Source organism: Salarias fasciatus, chromosome 15 (genome assembly GCF_902148845.1).
Source record: "Salarias fasciatus chromosome 15, fSalaFa1.1, whole genome shotgun sequence".
Classification (NCBI taxonomy): Eukaryota; Metazoa; Chordata; class Actinopteri; order Blenniiformes; family Blenniidae; genus Salarias; species Salarias fasciatus.
The window spans coordinates 12,425,325-12,441,666 of NC_043759.1; the positions used below are offsets into that span (position 1 = coordinate 12,425,325).

The 16,342-nt window shown below is 43.8% G+C and overlaps 1 protein-coding gene across 5 annotated transcripts in view; it reads right to left on the bottom strand.

Moving 5' to 3' along the window:
- The window catches only part of dtnba (dystrobrevin, beta a), a 30,319-nt gene continuing 13,977 nt past the window's right edge, over positions 1 to 16,342 (bottom strand). For 3 of the 5 annotated variants that reach the window (XM_030110089.1, XM_030110087.1, XM_030110088.1), the window contains 16 exons: positions 15,650 to 15,804; positions 15,440 to 15,539; positions 15,193 to 15,359; positions 14,022 to 14,146; positions 12,842 to 12,913; positions 12,189 to 12,266; positions 11,409 to 11,493; positions 11,156 to 11,235; positions 10,459 to 10,575; positions 8,353 to 8,449; positions 7,436 to 7,456; positions 7,145 to 7,298; positions 5,457 to 5,546; positions 5,294 to 5,341; positions 4,710 to 4,742; positions 1 to 2,776 (listed from right to left, as the gene is read on the bottom strand). In XM_030110089.1, coding sequence (XP_029965949.1) covers positions 4,735 to 4,742; positions 5,294 to 5,341; positions 5,457 to 5,546; positions 7,145 to 7,298; positions 7,436 to 7,456; positions 8,353 to 8,449; positions 10,459 to 10,575; positions 11,156 to 11,235; positions 11,409 to 11,493; positions 12,189 to 12,266; positions 12,842 to 12,913; positions 14,022 to 14,146; positions 15,193 to 15,359; positions 15,440 to 15,539; positions 15,650 to 15,804 — 1,397 coding nt within the window. In that variant the 3' untranslated portion in view covers positions 1 to 2,776; positions 4,710 to 4,734. The remainder of the gene's footprint in view (positions 2,777 to 4,709; positions 4,743 to 5,293; positions 5,342 to 5,456; positions 5,547 to 7,144; positions 7,299 to 7,435; positions 7,457 to 8,352; positions 8,450 to 10,458; positions 10,576 to 11,155; positions 11,236 to 11,408; positions 11,494 to 12,188; positions 12,267 to 12,841; positions 12,914 to 14,021; positions 14,147 to 15,192; positions 15,360 to 15,439; positions 15,540 to 15,649; positions 15,805 to 16,342) is intronic. The other 2 variants (XM_030110090.1, XM_030110091.1) reach the window with 2 other exon arrangements.

A 16,342-nucleotide genomic window follows, 5' to 3' on the forward strand; every position in this document is an offset into this window, starting at 1 on the left:
TGATGTTAAATATTATTTATTGCAGATAAATCACAGATCCACACGTTCCTCTCACACTGTCAGCACTGGCAGGTTCAGAGCCGAAGGTGATTACAGCTTTTTTGTCGAGAGCCACTTAAAGACACGCACGCCGAAACACGAGCCCGATCATTCATCGCGTCACTCACACAGTCAGTCAGTTGCTCAGCAGACCAGAAATATAATCATCCAGGACGTGATCAGTCAATCAAATAGTCCCGAGGGGAAAAAACAAAAAGTCACGTAACTGTACAACAACAAGCTTCTTGTGAGAAGAGATTGCATGTGGGAAAAAAAAAGAGAAAAAACACATTTCTGATAAAAACCTGACCTTAAAACATGGCTGTGGAAAGTAAGGGAAAAAAAGACTTTGGGTCATACTGTACATCGACTCCCACAATCCCCTGAATTTCACAAGAAGCTTGAAATGTAGCAGAGCAGCCAAAGTGTGAGGCGCTGTCCTGGCCAGGTGGCGTTTAGATCGTAAAAGTCGCTTTAACATTTGCACAGAAAACGTTAAAATCAATTTATTAAAGCTTAGGTTAGCTACGAGAGAGGCTACGGCTCTCAACAAGGAACACGGGGTTGGTTTGCTCTGATTCAAAGTTTGGTTGAACTCTTTTAACGTAAAAAAAAACCCTGACTTAGCAGAAACGCTGACATTGAAAGCTGGTGTCACACCTGTATGGAATCAAGCAGACGCTATTACAGTGTTTCTTCAATGATTACTTCAACCGAACTGCGAGAAACACACACTAAAGTCAGTCTTTGATTAAAAAAAGAAAAGTCTCCAGTTACACTGTGAGCGTCCCCAAATCAACTGGGACAGTTTGTTTCTTCATACACTGATGATTAAAGCACCAGAAAACCATCAAGCTTATCCGCATAGGTGTAAAAGTCTTCAGAGGTTCTCCCAACACGTTAAAACCTGGAGAAATAAAGCAAGGCGCGACGACGCGCAACGCTGATCCTGACTTGCGGTCTATTGTAACAGCTCCAGTAGCCACGATTTTTCAAGAGAAGGCTGACGTTGCATTCCTTCGTGGCGTCCTAAGGTTGCGTTCACAAAGAAGATCGTCACTTTATTTGGCTAAAAGAAGCGAGGATGTGATTTTGGGCAAAGCCGCCGGAGCGATCCCATAAGTGCAGGAAGTCGGGATAATTAACGTGAAGTGATTGTGGGCCTTCCTTCGGATGAAGGACAGAGGAGCTTGTTTACATTTGCTGAGTTCTCAGACGACGGTGTGATTGTGGTATTTACTCCCAAAGGAAGTCAGCAGCTAATCCAGGTGGGAACAGTACTGTTGACGTGACTTCATACTGCATGAAACGCACAAATTCTCAGTCCTGACTGAATTTTAATCACACCATGTTGTGAAATATAGAGATACATGATCCCTCCTCCTTTTTCTGTTTGAACCAGGAATCCACCCACATGTGAACACAGCCACGGACCCGCCTTCAGGTCGAATCGGGACTCTTTTCCCCACAGATGAGGAACAAAATGCATACGGGAACGTAGACGGTAACGCCGACTGAATTGACCTTAAATACCTTAAATATTTCCAGCTTCGCCGCTCTTTGCTTAACCGGCCCAACTGAGGCCAGTGGTTTTATATCCTCTCACTCGCTCTCTTACACACACACACACACACACACACACACACACACACACACACACACACACACACACACACACAGAGTAATCAGATACCTCCTCTCTGACGGTCGTCCCACTGCAGTACCGGGACACATCGAGGTCTGGACATCCTGAGCTGCCATCTTACCGGCGCCCACAGCACTAACCTCGCCCAGGTTTTAGACGCAGACTGTAACGTGAAGATGGACGAAAGATACAAAAAGTGAAGCCTCAAGATCTTATTTGCAATTGAAACAAATCGTGGGGGAATCATGGAGAAACAATAATGCTGTGAAAATAACAGTACAGCAAAAAAAAAAAAAAAAAAAAAAAAGGCAGCTCTCCGCTCCACGAAAGCTTCGCTTCGCTGGGGCGCGGCGGGAGGATGTGACGACACGCCGTCCATCTTTACGTCCAGCACCGGGACCTACAGGCTCTGCTCTGCGCTGCCTCTGGGCGCCGCAGCAGTAAATGTCCCATTAAAGCTTATTGTCTCAGCAGGGCCTGACCCCACACACACACACACACATACACACAAACACTGAGACAGAATGAGTAAATGCCTAAAATCAAATCAAAGCAATAAATACAAAGCACACAGTGCCGAAACTTAAAACTTTACAGCTTGTCTTTCTGACTTTCTTTTGTTTGTTTTTTGCTCGACTTCCTTCCACAGTTACATTCTTTATCTCCCTCTGGATCCTGAAACTCTCCCGCTCTTTTATCCTTCACAAAACACATCTTTCTTTCTTTCTGTCTTTCTTTATCTGCTCTCTCACTTTCTCGACCCTCTTGCACCTTGGAAACATGCGCACATACACACGAGCGCGCACACACACACACACTCATGCTACAGTACAAATCAGTAGGTTTCAAATTCCTTGTTTAGCTATGCACGATCAAATCTCAACAAAAAGCAAAACCACAGTGACAAGACACACAGAGAGAATCACAGCTATACATCAGTAGGGACCCGGCGGTCATTTGGTGTCCAGCATCGTGATTGGTTGATTGGCGGAAGAGCTAAACTCCCCGTTGGCTAAACAATGAATATGAGAAGATACAACTTTAGTCTCAGCAGGGTCGATCTTCTTTGGCCTCCATGAAACTTCACTCTGCCTGAGGAGAGATGGACACAGATCAGTGACATGTCAATTCAGAAGACTGTGTGTAGATTCAGAGTACAAATGTGCAACTTTGATGCGACGTGAGGTTTAACCGGATGATTTCACAGCCGCAGCGACCACCTCCCTACCGACGGGTGTTTCCAGTCAATAATAATATGGATAACGACAGTGATAATAATGTATTAGTTGAACCAAGCCGTAGTTCTGGCAGCATGTGACTGGAGACGGTTCAACATTTTGGGATTCTCTGATCGCTTCAGTCACGCTGCGGCGTGGCGACGCGGCGGCCGGTCGTCGGTCTGTTTACTTCATGTGACTCCCGCCTGGCGACCTGTTTAGTCTTCGTGTTAGATCTGGTCTGGATTGCTGCTCTCGTCTTGTAGCCGTGGACCTGTGGTTCCTCTGGATTAAGCTTTTGACTCTGGTTTGTGTTACAGTTTACTGGCTGCGTCTTCATTGAAGATCTCTTTCTGTCGTTCGACCTTCGTCTTGAGTTTGCATTTGGGTCTTCTATGCACAAACCCTGACAAGCACACTGCTGTTGGACATCACTGGGGAATATAAAACACTTGGAATATAAAACCAAAGAGAAAAGAAGAGGCACGCTTGTTTATTCTGTTCTACATCAAGTTGAAACGACGCATTCTTAAACCTTAAAGTCTTTGTACATAAAGACAAAAATCTACCTAACAACTATCCTAAAACAGCATTTGTACAAGAAAACTGCAACATGATCTAATATTGTTACCAAAAAGACACAAATCTATTGTCTAATAAGACACAGTCGGCTTTCAGATGTAATAAAAAGAAAATGCACGTGCTTGAAATTCCAACTCCTCCTCTTCTCTCAAGAAACAATTACAGCATCATCTTTAGTGTAACTTTCTTTTCTACTGAATACGTAGTAAAGAAACTGCTGAACGAAACGAAGTGAAGCATAGAAACTCGCTGGTTGAGTCATCAGACGAGTCGAGGTCACCATCAAAGACGACTGTGGCCTTCCAAGCTTCAATCTGACTTTCCAACAATTAGATTTGGACAAAAAGATATTTCTTTACTCACTCTGGTTTGAGGGAGAGTTGGAGGTGTAACTATGAAAGTGAAAGTCTTTCGCATGAGACTATATGCTTTGAGACGAATGCCAGTCATCAGATGAAGATCGATGCGCTCTCATCAAAACAAATTTTGGAGTGGGATACTTCAAAAGGTTCAAAACTCAAATTAATCTAGAGTCGCTGATGCCGAGCTCGTCAGAAGAGACGGATTGTTCATCAGCTGCAGAGCAGCGCCTACTGTCCTACGGTCTGCGTGCAAACACACTTCTGCAGCGACAATGGAACCACGGAGCCGGCCAAACATTTGAGGCCACTCAAAATTCTCTAAACTCTGAAGAAATTTGCTCAACAAGAGAGTGGAGGAATACGAGCGGGGCTGCACCGTGGTGTAGTGGTTCGCACTCCTGCCTCATATTGAGAAGGTCCCCCGGTTCAAGTCGAGGTTACTGTTTGTTCTCCAGGTCTGCGGGTTTTCTCTGGGTGCTCCAGTTTCCTCTCACAGTCCAAAACCACACACTTCATGGACTGTAAATTGCCTGTTGGGGTGTGTATGAGTGACTGTGTGTGTGTGTGCTGTGCCTTCAGAAGAGCTGGAGAGGATTTGGGATTCATTTTGTATATGTGAGTCATATCACTATTACTATAGAACGCGACTGAACTCGTCAATGTTGTAATATAGGAAAGACATGTATACATACCTACAATGTCAACTGTGTCACTGGTGCGTCTAAATAAAGATTTTACTGAGGACACCGACCCTGTTTGTGTCATTTCATCTCAAACTAACAACCCAAAGTTGTATTTTCAAGCCTCACAAAAGTTTGAAGTGAGATCATGTAAATTGAAGAATGCACATGTGCAAGTACTTACTGTATTTGTTCATCCTGCCACCAGTTTAACCTGCTGAACAGAGACAGAGAGCATTTTCAGTTGTCGGCACAGGAGGCTGCAGTCTGAAGCTGAAGCAAGTGCTGCAGCGTTCTGCCAGAAACTGTAATAAGAACCAGGAAAGCTTTTAGCATTGAAACATTAAACAAATCTATACTTGGCAGATGATCCATAAATAGACAAACCCTGCTGTGAGAGTCCAACACTCTAATTTTATTTAAAGTCCAGATCTAACAGTGTTAAAACGCGACTCCGGTTTCTGCTCTCCTTGCTGTCGGTTTGGCGGTGGGAGGATTAGTCCTGCAAGTTAGTATTCTAATGAGCGTTTAAGGCCGAGCAGACCAGGAAGCAGCTCCACCTCTGCGGGGGGGGGGGGGGGGGGGGGGCATAAAACATGGCTAATGAGATGGCATGTTTAATAGAGCTCGCTACAGTGCAGACAGGAACACCTGATGAATAACTGAAGCCTTGATACTGCTGACTGATGCAGGAGTTAAATGAAGAGCTGCTACCAGGTGATTATATCCAGTTAGATTTTTTGTGAAATAGCTCAGAGAATAATTTACCTCTGTCTTTTCCATTCAGGAGTCTCTCTTCCTCCTCTCGGCCGTCATCTATTCAGAAAGGAGAGTTAGTTTTTTTTGACTGTTTAATGTAACCAGCGGCTGTAAAGTGAAGCTCAGTGAAGCTGCTCCAACAGGTGAAGGAGGCGGGAGTGTTTCAAAGCACCAGAGTGAAGCTCTTTGACCAGCGAGGACACAGTGTTGGTGATGGAGTCAGCTGCCACCAGGAGGTCGTTCCTCAGGTTCCTCCTTGGGCCTGTGGGCAAGAAGACAACAAACACATCTTATTAAAAACTCAGCAAACCTCAACCATCATGCCACTTTTACCTAAATGGGAAGCTGTGTATATAATTTGTGTTTTTCCCATTTTCTTAAGAATTGACAACGATTACATTACTGGAACAACAATGTTTTTAGGGGACGTTTAAGGTCAGAAACACTCCACCCATCTTATCGACTTGCTTCATCCAGAATAAGCTCGTCGGAGCTGGAGCCCACCCCAGCTGACACAAGGTGACCCTGCTCAGTGTCACAGATTTAGCCCAGCAACCCTCCTGACAAGAGCCGCCATGGGATTCAGTGAAACCTTGACGTTCCAGTCACAAGCTCGCCGCTCTAACTTCTGAACCGCCGCTGCCCCGGGGACGAAACAAGAGTAACCCGGAGAAAACCCACAAAGACCCGCAGAGACATGCAAACTCCTGGAGGAGAGGCACAGGATCCGTCCGCCCGTGGTGCTCCTGATGTGAGACGACAGCGCTAATCACTGCAACAATATGGCTCCAGACAAAGATCCTATTCTTTAACATCACATGTTCCAACAAACAATGCAGCCCTGGACGCCGTCATGAAACGTTAGGAACATGCTTTGGGCCAGAAACACCAGAGGAAGACTCTTAACTGCAACGGCAGAACCTTTCAGGCTGCAGAAGCTTCTTTATAGTAATAGAAACTTTTATTTCCTCCTGTTTGTTAATGTGGGATTGATAGGCTTTTCTCTGTAAAAGTGCCATGAGACAGTTAAGTTCTAATACGCGACTCATTTTCTTTAGGCATTCCCTTGTGTAAGAGATTTTTGTCAGATCTCATTAAAATTACAGTTCTTGTACTACTTAGTGTGTCTATATAATAAAAAGGAGTTGGCCAACTCCGCCGATGTTTTAAAAATGTGGTAAATTTGCTTTCTTTCAAAAGTGTTCCCACTCTGCGGTTGGAAGAATCTGAGGGTTTTACAGGCGACATAATTTATTAAAAAGGGGAAACTAATTGAAAACATGAGCCCAAAAAAATAAAAAATAAATAAAACCCTGGTTGTTTGTGTTACTGGCCGAGCAGACATTTATTAAATACATGTAGTAAACAGCTGGAATTACGACATAGCAATCAAAGGGAATTAACACTGATAATGTTTTTTAAGAGCTTGAGCTTGATGTTTTATGTTAAAAACAATTCCATACGACTTTTTGTAAAACCGAACACAGAGCAGATGGACCGACTCTTCTCATACGATGTCTTCATTTGAGAGAAAGCTGAAACAAAAATCCCTCCAGAGGCAAAGTGTGTTAAACAGTTAAAAATATGCTTTTCCTTGTCCATGAAACCTACAAATGTGTGTGTAAAGATGATGATTCAAAGTAAATACTTCCATTGTGAGGAAATTATGTAAATTTCAAACAGCTCCTGGCAAATTCAGGCTGAGAACAGAGAATTCTGATCAATTCTTGGTGTCAAAATGCATGTTTTCATAATGGATAGGAGGTCTAGTGGAAAAACTACAGCCCAACAATCAATCTACAACCTGAACATCCTGTTAAACACGAGTGATTGCAGATATCTCATAGATCTGTGTCCCACCTTGAGCAAAGGCCTCTTGCACGTCTCCACCGACCCCGGCGAGGGAGTCTTGGGGATGGTACATGTGGGCGTGAGGAGAAGCGGCGCCGACGGATCGGACGGTGGACGGGCTCGGCCGAGACGGAGAGGCGTGAGAGGAGCCGGCTGCCTGCGCCTGTGAGATGCATTCACCACAGCGTCAATGCCGCCGTCGCTCAGGACGGATGATCATCATCGGTCTAACAGGGACAGCTGACAGGCTGGTGCTGCTGAGTCCCTGCCATCATTACTCCAAAAGTTAATCAAACTTACTGCCTGCCGCTGTTCCTCATCCTACAGCGCCACAACACGGGCGACCGGAAACAAACAGTGAGGAGAGAAAGGAAGGAAAAGGGGAGGTCAGATACAGTGGAAGCAGGGAAAAGTGAAATCACAAAGGAGCAGTGTTGTGAATGACAAAGAACTGTAAACAATTTAGGAACAAATTACTGAAGAGGGAAAGCAGCTCCACCAAAGTTTAGACGACCTTGTTTCTCTTTGCTGTTGTAACGCCGCTGTTTCTGTCTGTCCTGCACACCAGACTGACTTTGCATTAACCTCAAATTAGCAGGATACGGAGAGGTCGCTTCCATCCAGCAACGTGGGTTTACTGGAGAAGATTCTCACAGATCCTGAACTAACGCAACATGAAATCCATGTAACTTTCTAACGTTAGTCTGTCTGTTCGCACACCGGCAGACTTGTTCACACTTTTTTTTGAGTCAAGCTAGTTCATAGAATTATTTAATTCCCAAACAGAAAAACTTCTTTGTTTTTAAAACATGGAACTTAATGAGAATATCAGATATTGGACTGACTGGCGGTGTTCACAGCTCGGCTAATGTGTCGCAGCAGCTCTTCAATATTACTGCTATTTGCATATTCATCAGATTCACTCCAGCTAGAAAAAAACTCCAAAAAAACCCAGAAGCGTCAATTTCTAAAGTAACTAAAAAAGTAACTCTGCTACTGTAATCGAGGATTTGCTTTTAAGTAAACTGCACAACACTGCAAAGGAGGAAGAAGTGGCAGAGTGGAAACGCGAGGCCTGTTACTGCAGGGACAGAAAGAGGGAGGAAAGCAAGACAGGGGGAAAAGGAAAACTTTGCCCTCTAGTGTGTGACAGCACAACATGCTGAAGTCTTAATTCTGTGTGTGTGTGTGTGCGCGCGCGCGTGTGTGTGTGTCACCTTGAGCAGCTTCATCAGTCCTTCCAGCTGCACCATCAGCTCCCTCCTGCTTTCCTGCAGAGACGACATCCTCTGCTCCAGTTCATCTTTCCTCTGTCTGCAACACAGAGCCGGAGCAGGATTCCATTACTGCAACGCCGCCGAGCGCGAGGAGCCAGGGAGCCAAACGACACCAGCGCCACGACTCGCCCAAGACTAACAACCAGGGGGCGGATTAAACTAGCTCGCTCTCAAAAAATGTACTGGAAAAAAAAAGAACAATAGACGAGGGATATTCAGAGATAATAAATGCACAATAAATTCACACTCTAACGTGTGTTTGGCACCACTGAGACGGGAGTTATCAAACAAAAGAAACACTGTTTAACTAAAACAGACACAAAACAAAAACCTGCTGGATCAATCCTGAAAGCCACCGAAGCTCAGTGGGCGCTCTGCCAGGAAGAAATTAACTGGAGACGTGATTAGGTGTAGACGTGATTACTGGCAAACAATGAATTAGAAGCTCAAGTGAGCTTGATGCTTAAAAGACACTAGTGAGAACAAGAACACAAAACAAACAATAATTCACTGAAACCAAGAAAAATTGATCTAAACAAAAGCTCCTATGCGCCCAATATTGATAAAATGTTCTGCAACGGCAAGTCTCTGGGCACAGCCCAACATGCAAAGACTTAAGAGTCAGTGTCCATAAGAATATAAACACACAGCGGTGTTTATAATGTTTCCTCCAAACAGTATGTGGTCTGGATTGAACTTTAAAGCTGCAGCAAAACTCCGGTCGTCTCCTCCTGGCTCCCTTTCACATAACCTGATGAATGAGTGAATAAACAACTAAAACATGAGTCTGACTCACACACTGTATCCAGCTCAGTGGTGTAATCATCCTGGATCAAAGCTGCAACGGCCAGATCGCAAGAAAGCTTCGAGAAACCAATTTATCTGCACCATTTAGGACATTTTTGTGCTACAAGTCTCACCAGACAGCAGCTTTCACAAAAGCCCCGTTCCAACTTTCTCGGTATTCAAATTCTAAATGTTGACACGTCTTAGCTTTCAGAAAGTTTTATGTTGTCTGCGGTTCCCTGTATGTGAAATAGGGATCATGCAAATCACTGCAACGTGTTTCTATTTCCACATCAACACATAAATCATAATCCAAATCACATAAATCCAAACCTGTTCAGAACTGACTGTAAAGTTTCACACAGGGATGGAAACAAGCATAACTCCATCCGTGAAGGGCGACATATAGAAGACACCAAAAATGATGGAAAAAAATCAAACAAAAATTAACTCCATCCTTCAATTATTGACCAATTGTTAGTTTTCCTTAATGAGATTTAACTTTATGCATCTGTGTTTCTACATGTTCTGCAGAAATACAGACACAGAGAGGACACGCACTTTATCGTTTTATGTTCAGTCTTGTCTTCGTGATCAATGCTGTTTTGATCTTTATACTGAGATTTATTGTCATTGGTTTATAATGACAGCATCTATTAAACTTTGATAATCACTTTGATAAAAGTGGTAAATGTTTTATTGTTTTAATTTATGAGTAGACCTGATGTCTGGTCCATGTGGGTATAAACCAGTACCGAGGAGTGTTTCCAGATCCGTGGTTTGGGCTCTCCCTCCTGTTATGTAAAAAATCCTAAAACAGTTATTTAAAATAAAATAAATGTTTAAAGTATTAAAACACATAAGACAGACAACGTCGTCCTCATGAGTTCTGTTATTATTAATATTATTAGTTTCAATCTGGACTGCGGAAAAACCGTCACTTCCATCCTGTCTTTTTTATTTTTGTGTTTACTGAAAAACATAAACATGTTGCGAGTTATTCATACTTTGGCTTTTTTGTTAATTCACCATCTGTCAAAGCCATCTGCCATAAAGAACTCTCCCTCTGTGCTGCAAAGCCACGCAGCAAATTTCCCGCCAATTCTGACCGACGCCGTGCACAAAAAAACAAAAACAAAAGCACGGACCAGACGGAAAGGCCTTCACCTCTTTCCCGACTCGAGTCTTAGATTTAAAAATAAATAAATAAATAAATGTGGACAGCGGGGCCCTGTTCTCTCAGGTGGAGGCTGTGTTTACCTGAGCAGGCGGAGCTCGGCCAGCAGAGTGGGGTTGGTGCTGCTGCCTTTCTCCGGGCTGAGCTGGCACGCCGCGTCGTGCTCCGCACGGAGACGTTTGATCTCTGCCAGGATCTCTCTGGGAAAAGAGAAGCGCGCCGGTCAGCTGAGGCTGCGCCGCGTCGGGAGGGAGCAGAGGGCGAGGAGACGAGGCGAGAGCAAACTCGTCTGCGGTAAACAATACGGCTAAATCCATTTTATCTTAAGACCTCAGTGACAATAAAACAACTTCAGAGATGAAAGTTTTAGGAACATAACTTAAAGTCTTTCACAACTTCAGAAGGACGTGCAGATAGCTTCCATGCTGCCCTTCCTGGATAATATATTCATTATTTAAGTACAATTAGAAAAGGTGGTGTGAAAATAATATGTAATAAGTCAGACGGATTGATGCAATTTTCTTAGAAGACAAGAAGGCATCACTCATCAATCAATCCAGAATCAATTAAATCTTTACAGTGATGATGAAAGTTTGAAAAGCAGCTCCCTCAAGACACTGAGTTGAAATATTGAAGATTTGAGCACCGGACTGACTGAACAACCTCTCCGTCATGTCAAAGTCCCCCAGTGTTGGTCTTCAAAAGAAGAATGAAATGTTGTAGTATGTCTTTAACACTGCTCTAATACATGTATTATTATTCAATCAATCACATTTTTACCTGTTTTTGCACTCCAGCTGAGCGATGAGCTCCCTCTTCTGTTTGTTGACATCAAAGTTGATGCTGCGGGTGGGAATCACCTGAACAAACACAAACACGTCTTTACTCTGGGCTCAGAGATTACAGCTTCACAGCAGCGACAATCTTCTTGTGGTTCGTATCTGATACGACGCATTTCTGTCTGTCCATAGCACGGTAAGTTAAAACCTTTGTTCTTGCAGTTAGAAGTGTCGGAGACATGTAGTGAACTCACTCCAGAGCCGTCGGTCTCAGCCAGTCGTGATGTGTAGCGAGCGATCAGCTTGTGCTCTTCGTCTTGCCTGCTGGGACTGTCCACGCTGAAACACACACACACACACAAAAAAACAAATGCAGGACAGAATAACTGAGCTGCCTTTGACTGTGGTTTTCAAGTCCATTTTTACTCACAGCTGAGGCAGGTTCAAGGAGTTAGCTACCACGTTAACTCATTTTGTTTACTCACTGAGCACATAAAGGTGTTGCAGGGTTTATTTACCCAAAAACTGCTACTAAAGAGTAGAATTAGCGACCTTTCACATCCCTTTCCTCCACTACGATCACTTTAACGGACAATTACTGAATAAAACCTATTTACTTCACCAGTCACTGTGGGGAAAAGTTCATTCTGATCTCATGATAATACTGGATGCTGGTTAAAACACCATTGTGTGCCGCTAATATAGTAGTCCAAAACATCACATTATACGTAGAAGAAAAAGTTCTTTCAAGAATAAATGATCTTCTTCCATTGGGAATCATTTGTTGTTTCCATATCCCCGTACTCCGACACTTCTGCTCCTTTGTGCAAATGAAATTACTAAGACTATATTTACCTTTTATAAAAAGTGGAAGTGAGACTGTTCAGTGTGATGACTCAGTTCTCCTCATAAAAATGATAATAAAACTGAGATTAAACACACAACCACTAAAATTTAACTGTGCTGCACGTCACTCTCCTCCCTGACTCCTTTATGTAACCGTTTCTCCTCCTCCTCCTCCTCTTCCTCCTCACCGTGGGCTGCTCTGGAGCCGATTCACATACGCGGCGATCAGAGCGTGCTCCTCGTTCATCCGCTGAGCCGCCGCCACACTGCACCGAGAGAGGGACACAAAGTGAGGAGTCAGCATTACAAACCCTGAGCTGATGGGAATTTCTGCACGTCATGTAAACAACCGTGACGACCGATGGAGAGATTACAGCATCATAAATGGTCTAAAGCTAATTGATTAGTCCACCATCAGTCACTTCTAATAGCCAATAACCAACAAAGGAAAAGTCGAATCTCCTATGTTTGTATTTCAAGAATATTAAAATCAGTCTCAGAAGGTCAAATGACACATATTTTATCAGCGAAGCGTGATATTGAGGAGAGATCTAATACACGTCGATGCAGGCAGCGTTCAGGGAAGATTTATAAACAAAATACAAACTTTATTAAATCTTTTCAGTGAGAAATTCAGATCAACAGAATAAAAAAAACTCTACAAAGCTGAAACGTAGAAGGCTGAAACTAAAAAAACTAATCAATCAACAGTTTCCCTGGCGTGTATGCAGAGATCATTTACAAAAAGAGGAACAGTTCATTATCAAAGACTCAAAGTGTTGGAATACTAGTGTTCCACAAGGAAATCGTCTCTTGGTTGAATTTTTCTGTCAGTTTTCACCTTTTGGAGGACTCGGGCGGTGGCGCAGACATCAACATGGCTTCACTGGGATTCCCAATAGGTCTTGCAGGGCTGCAGAGACACACACACAGATTATATATTAGAGGTGTGCTATCAACAGTTTAAACACATACTAAGAATAACAAAGTCAATTCATGTTAACACAAAGGCCTGCCAGCAGCAGGCACACATTCTTACACGCACACACACACACTCTCACGTGCTTTTGAGTGCATTCATGCAACAGTGAATCGTAACCGTCTGAGCAAACACAGACAGGCCAAAGATCGCTGGAGAGAAAGAAAAATACCCGGAGAGAAGGCGAGACACTGCGGATCCAAAGGGGAAATTAACAGAAACTACCAGAGAGTTTCATAAAAATGTAAAAAAAAAAAAAAAAAACTCTCACACAGCAGCGTTGAAAGTGTACTCACATCCGGGATAAGTTGTGTCTCTGTGTGTTGGCCTGAATATGAGGCGACCGCCTGCAGGTCTGTAACGACCCGGTCTGCAGCAGTTTGGAAAATCAAACAGTGCGGATACAACTGGAAGGGGGCGGAGCCACCAGGAGTGGAGAGGAGGTGCTTTTAGTTTAGTCATATGTGTACTTTCTGTACAACAATGATAACAAGCGAAACACCCCGGAGGTTTGAAATGTGCCGTTTTTAAATGTGGTTCAGGTGAAAACCTTTTATTCTAGGTGATCATTAACGTTACAGGAAGCACTTTAGTTTTACTTGTTAATGTGTTACTCAGTGAATCTGCTGCCATTTAATGGATTTACTGACTTTTTATTGACTTCCAATATAAACACAATTTAACCAGGAGGCATAGCGGACATATTTAGAGAAATGATCATAATTACATTGAAAAGTCTTTTTGCATTTAAGTGCAGTGTATTTCGTAATGATGTGGTCTCACTTATCTAAATGAAATTTAAAAGAACGGGAATTTCCAAACTGCATTGGTTTAATGACTTCAGTCCTCAAATGCAAATGGGAAAATGTTAGTTCTGCCACAAGTGTGTGTTTTTTGGATTTATTGGTTTCTTGTCAGTTGTGAACCTTTCCTTATCAATATAAGACAATACGATCAGTGTAAGTTAAATTTCAGCTCTGCTGTGAGTGTGAGGATGTTTTGTGCTGTACAGTGTGTGTCTGCGTGCGCGGCGGGGGCGTACACGATGTTGGCCAGGTTGAGGGTCCTCTCGGGCTCCTCCGGGTAAATGGGGTGGGGGGGCTCCCTGGACGACACGCAGCCCAGAGTCCTGCTGAGGGCTCGGCCCAGCTTTGACGCCGGGGACTTCTGCAAAAACACAAGAACCAGGAAACGTGGTGACTGACCCCATCAGCTGGCACTGTGTGTGTGTGTGTGTGTTTTTTTTTTTTTTTTCGTTGTTTGTGTTGCTTCATCAGCAGATCCAGGTAGATGTTCTGAACTCCTGAGTCTGATTCAAACAGAACCTTCAATCCGTTAAAGTTTCTTTTCTCTGGGCAGACAGAGCTCACCCACAAACAACATCATAGAACAACACAGTAAATCATGTTAAAGAAAAAGTTACACATTAAATCAAAGAGAAGCCTCGGTTATAAGAATAAAACTCCAACACAAACCAAATGAAATACCAAACACCAAAATTCACGCGGCCTCATTTCAGTTCAGTCTTATTTAATACAACACAGACTTCAGTGAAAGCTGCCACGGAGTTCAGGAGTTCAGGAGTTCAGGAGTTCAGAATTTCAGGTTTTCAGGAAAAGGTTTTGCTTTTAAAGTTTGCACTTTTTGAAACATTGTTCATGAATTCACATCGCCACGTGTTATTCTATTTAATGCACAATTCTTCACTAAAACAGTTTCTTCCCTCGCTGAAGGAGGAACCAAATGAGGCTGGGGAGGTTGGTGCTGTTGGAAATTATATGCAAAGTCTGCAGGGGATTATTAGGCTGAGTTACTGGAGATGAGCAGATTGTGTTGTACAGGCGGGAGCTGCCTGAGTTAGGAGACTTAACCCTGAAACTATAGAATATAAAGACAGATTTTACTCGTGCCTAGTGATGAATTATTCAACATCGTTGTCTCCGTCTATTGATGCATAAATTCTTTAGTCGAAACATTTCACCTTCAAATGAGAGCGACTGCTCCTTGAATTTTTAGTAGAGGACATCCTCGCTTCCTTAAAAATGTGTCCTAAAAATCCCTATTGAGGACAAACTATCATGTCTGGTGGTTTTCTGGCTGCGAACCGGTTTGGATCCCACATTCACAGCGGCCCTCACAGAGCGAGAGGAGACCACACGCTCCGGGCGGGCGGCCCCCCGGCGCGATGAATGAGTAACCACACCGTGACTCACCCAGGACGAGTGCTCCTTCATCTGATGCTGGTTGCTATGAGAGCCGCTGGCATTGCCGCGCCAGAAGCAGTTCTGGCAGAGCTGGTAGCCACGGCAACGGAGGCAGCGGTAGCGGAAGCCCGTCATCCCGTTGCCACGACAGTAGGAGCACGACACCGGGTGATAGACTGGGAGGAGAGAGGGCAGAGCCCGTCAGGCCGTGAGCACCAGCAGGCGGCTGCCTGCGTGTGTGTGTGTGTGTGTATACCGTGCTCCACGTTAGCCAGGCGGTGCATCAGAGGCAGCCACACCAGACACTGGGGAGGATCAGACACCATGTCCAGGAACATGTTGAGCATGACTCTCTTCTACAGCAGAAAAAAGAAAGAAACACGAATCACTTCAGAATGACTCTCGCCTTTTTGGCAGTAAAACATGATTCATGACCGTGTGTGTGTGTGTGTGTGTGTGTGTGTACCTGCTGTGGGAAGCAGGAGCGTGCTAAGGTGGGTGTATAGCCAAATGATGGACCTTCATGCAGAGCAGTGGGCAGCTTGAGAGCCTCCCTCAGAAAGCTGTCAAACTTGGACTGTACCAACCCGCCGGTGGAGTCTGATACCTGAGAAAACACATCTAGAAGCACACAAATACAAAACACTGGGTTATCGCGGCTTTGCATTATTCTACACTGACATCCTTTAACCAGCATATCACAGCACAACTTTCCATCTAAAGTCTGGCCAAATCCTCACTCTATAATTCAAACTGAACCTTATTGAGGATTGCATTATGGGAAAAGAATCTCCACAAAAAAGCATGACCAAACAGCTGCACCGACACATGTTTTCCACAAGGTGGCACGTATGCAGCATCATTAGGATATCTCCATGTATAATCAGAAGGCTGCAAAGCATTTTATTCACATAAAAACCACAAAATGTACTCAAACTCGTATTGGAATGATCTTAGGAGCTTATTTTGAAAGCTCAGCCTCGAAAATGACAAAGTAACAAGCAGCTCAGTCGGCAAGAAACACTGTATTATGAATGCTGAAAATGTCAAAATAGAAAAAGGCAGAAGTGGAAGTGAAGACTGATAGAGCCACAAAGACTAAAGACACAGCCCGTGGGACAGAAAAGGTTATATTGACTTTAATCTTTGACCCTGAAAA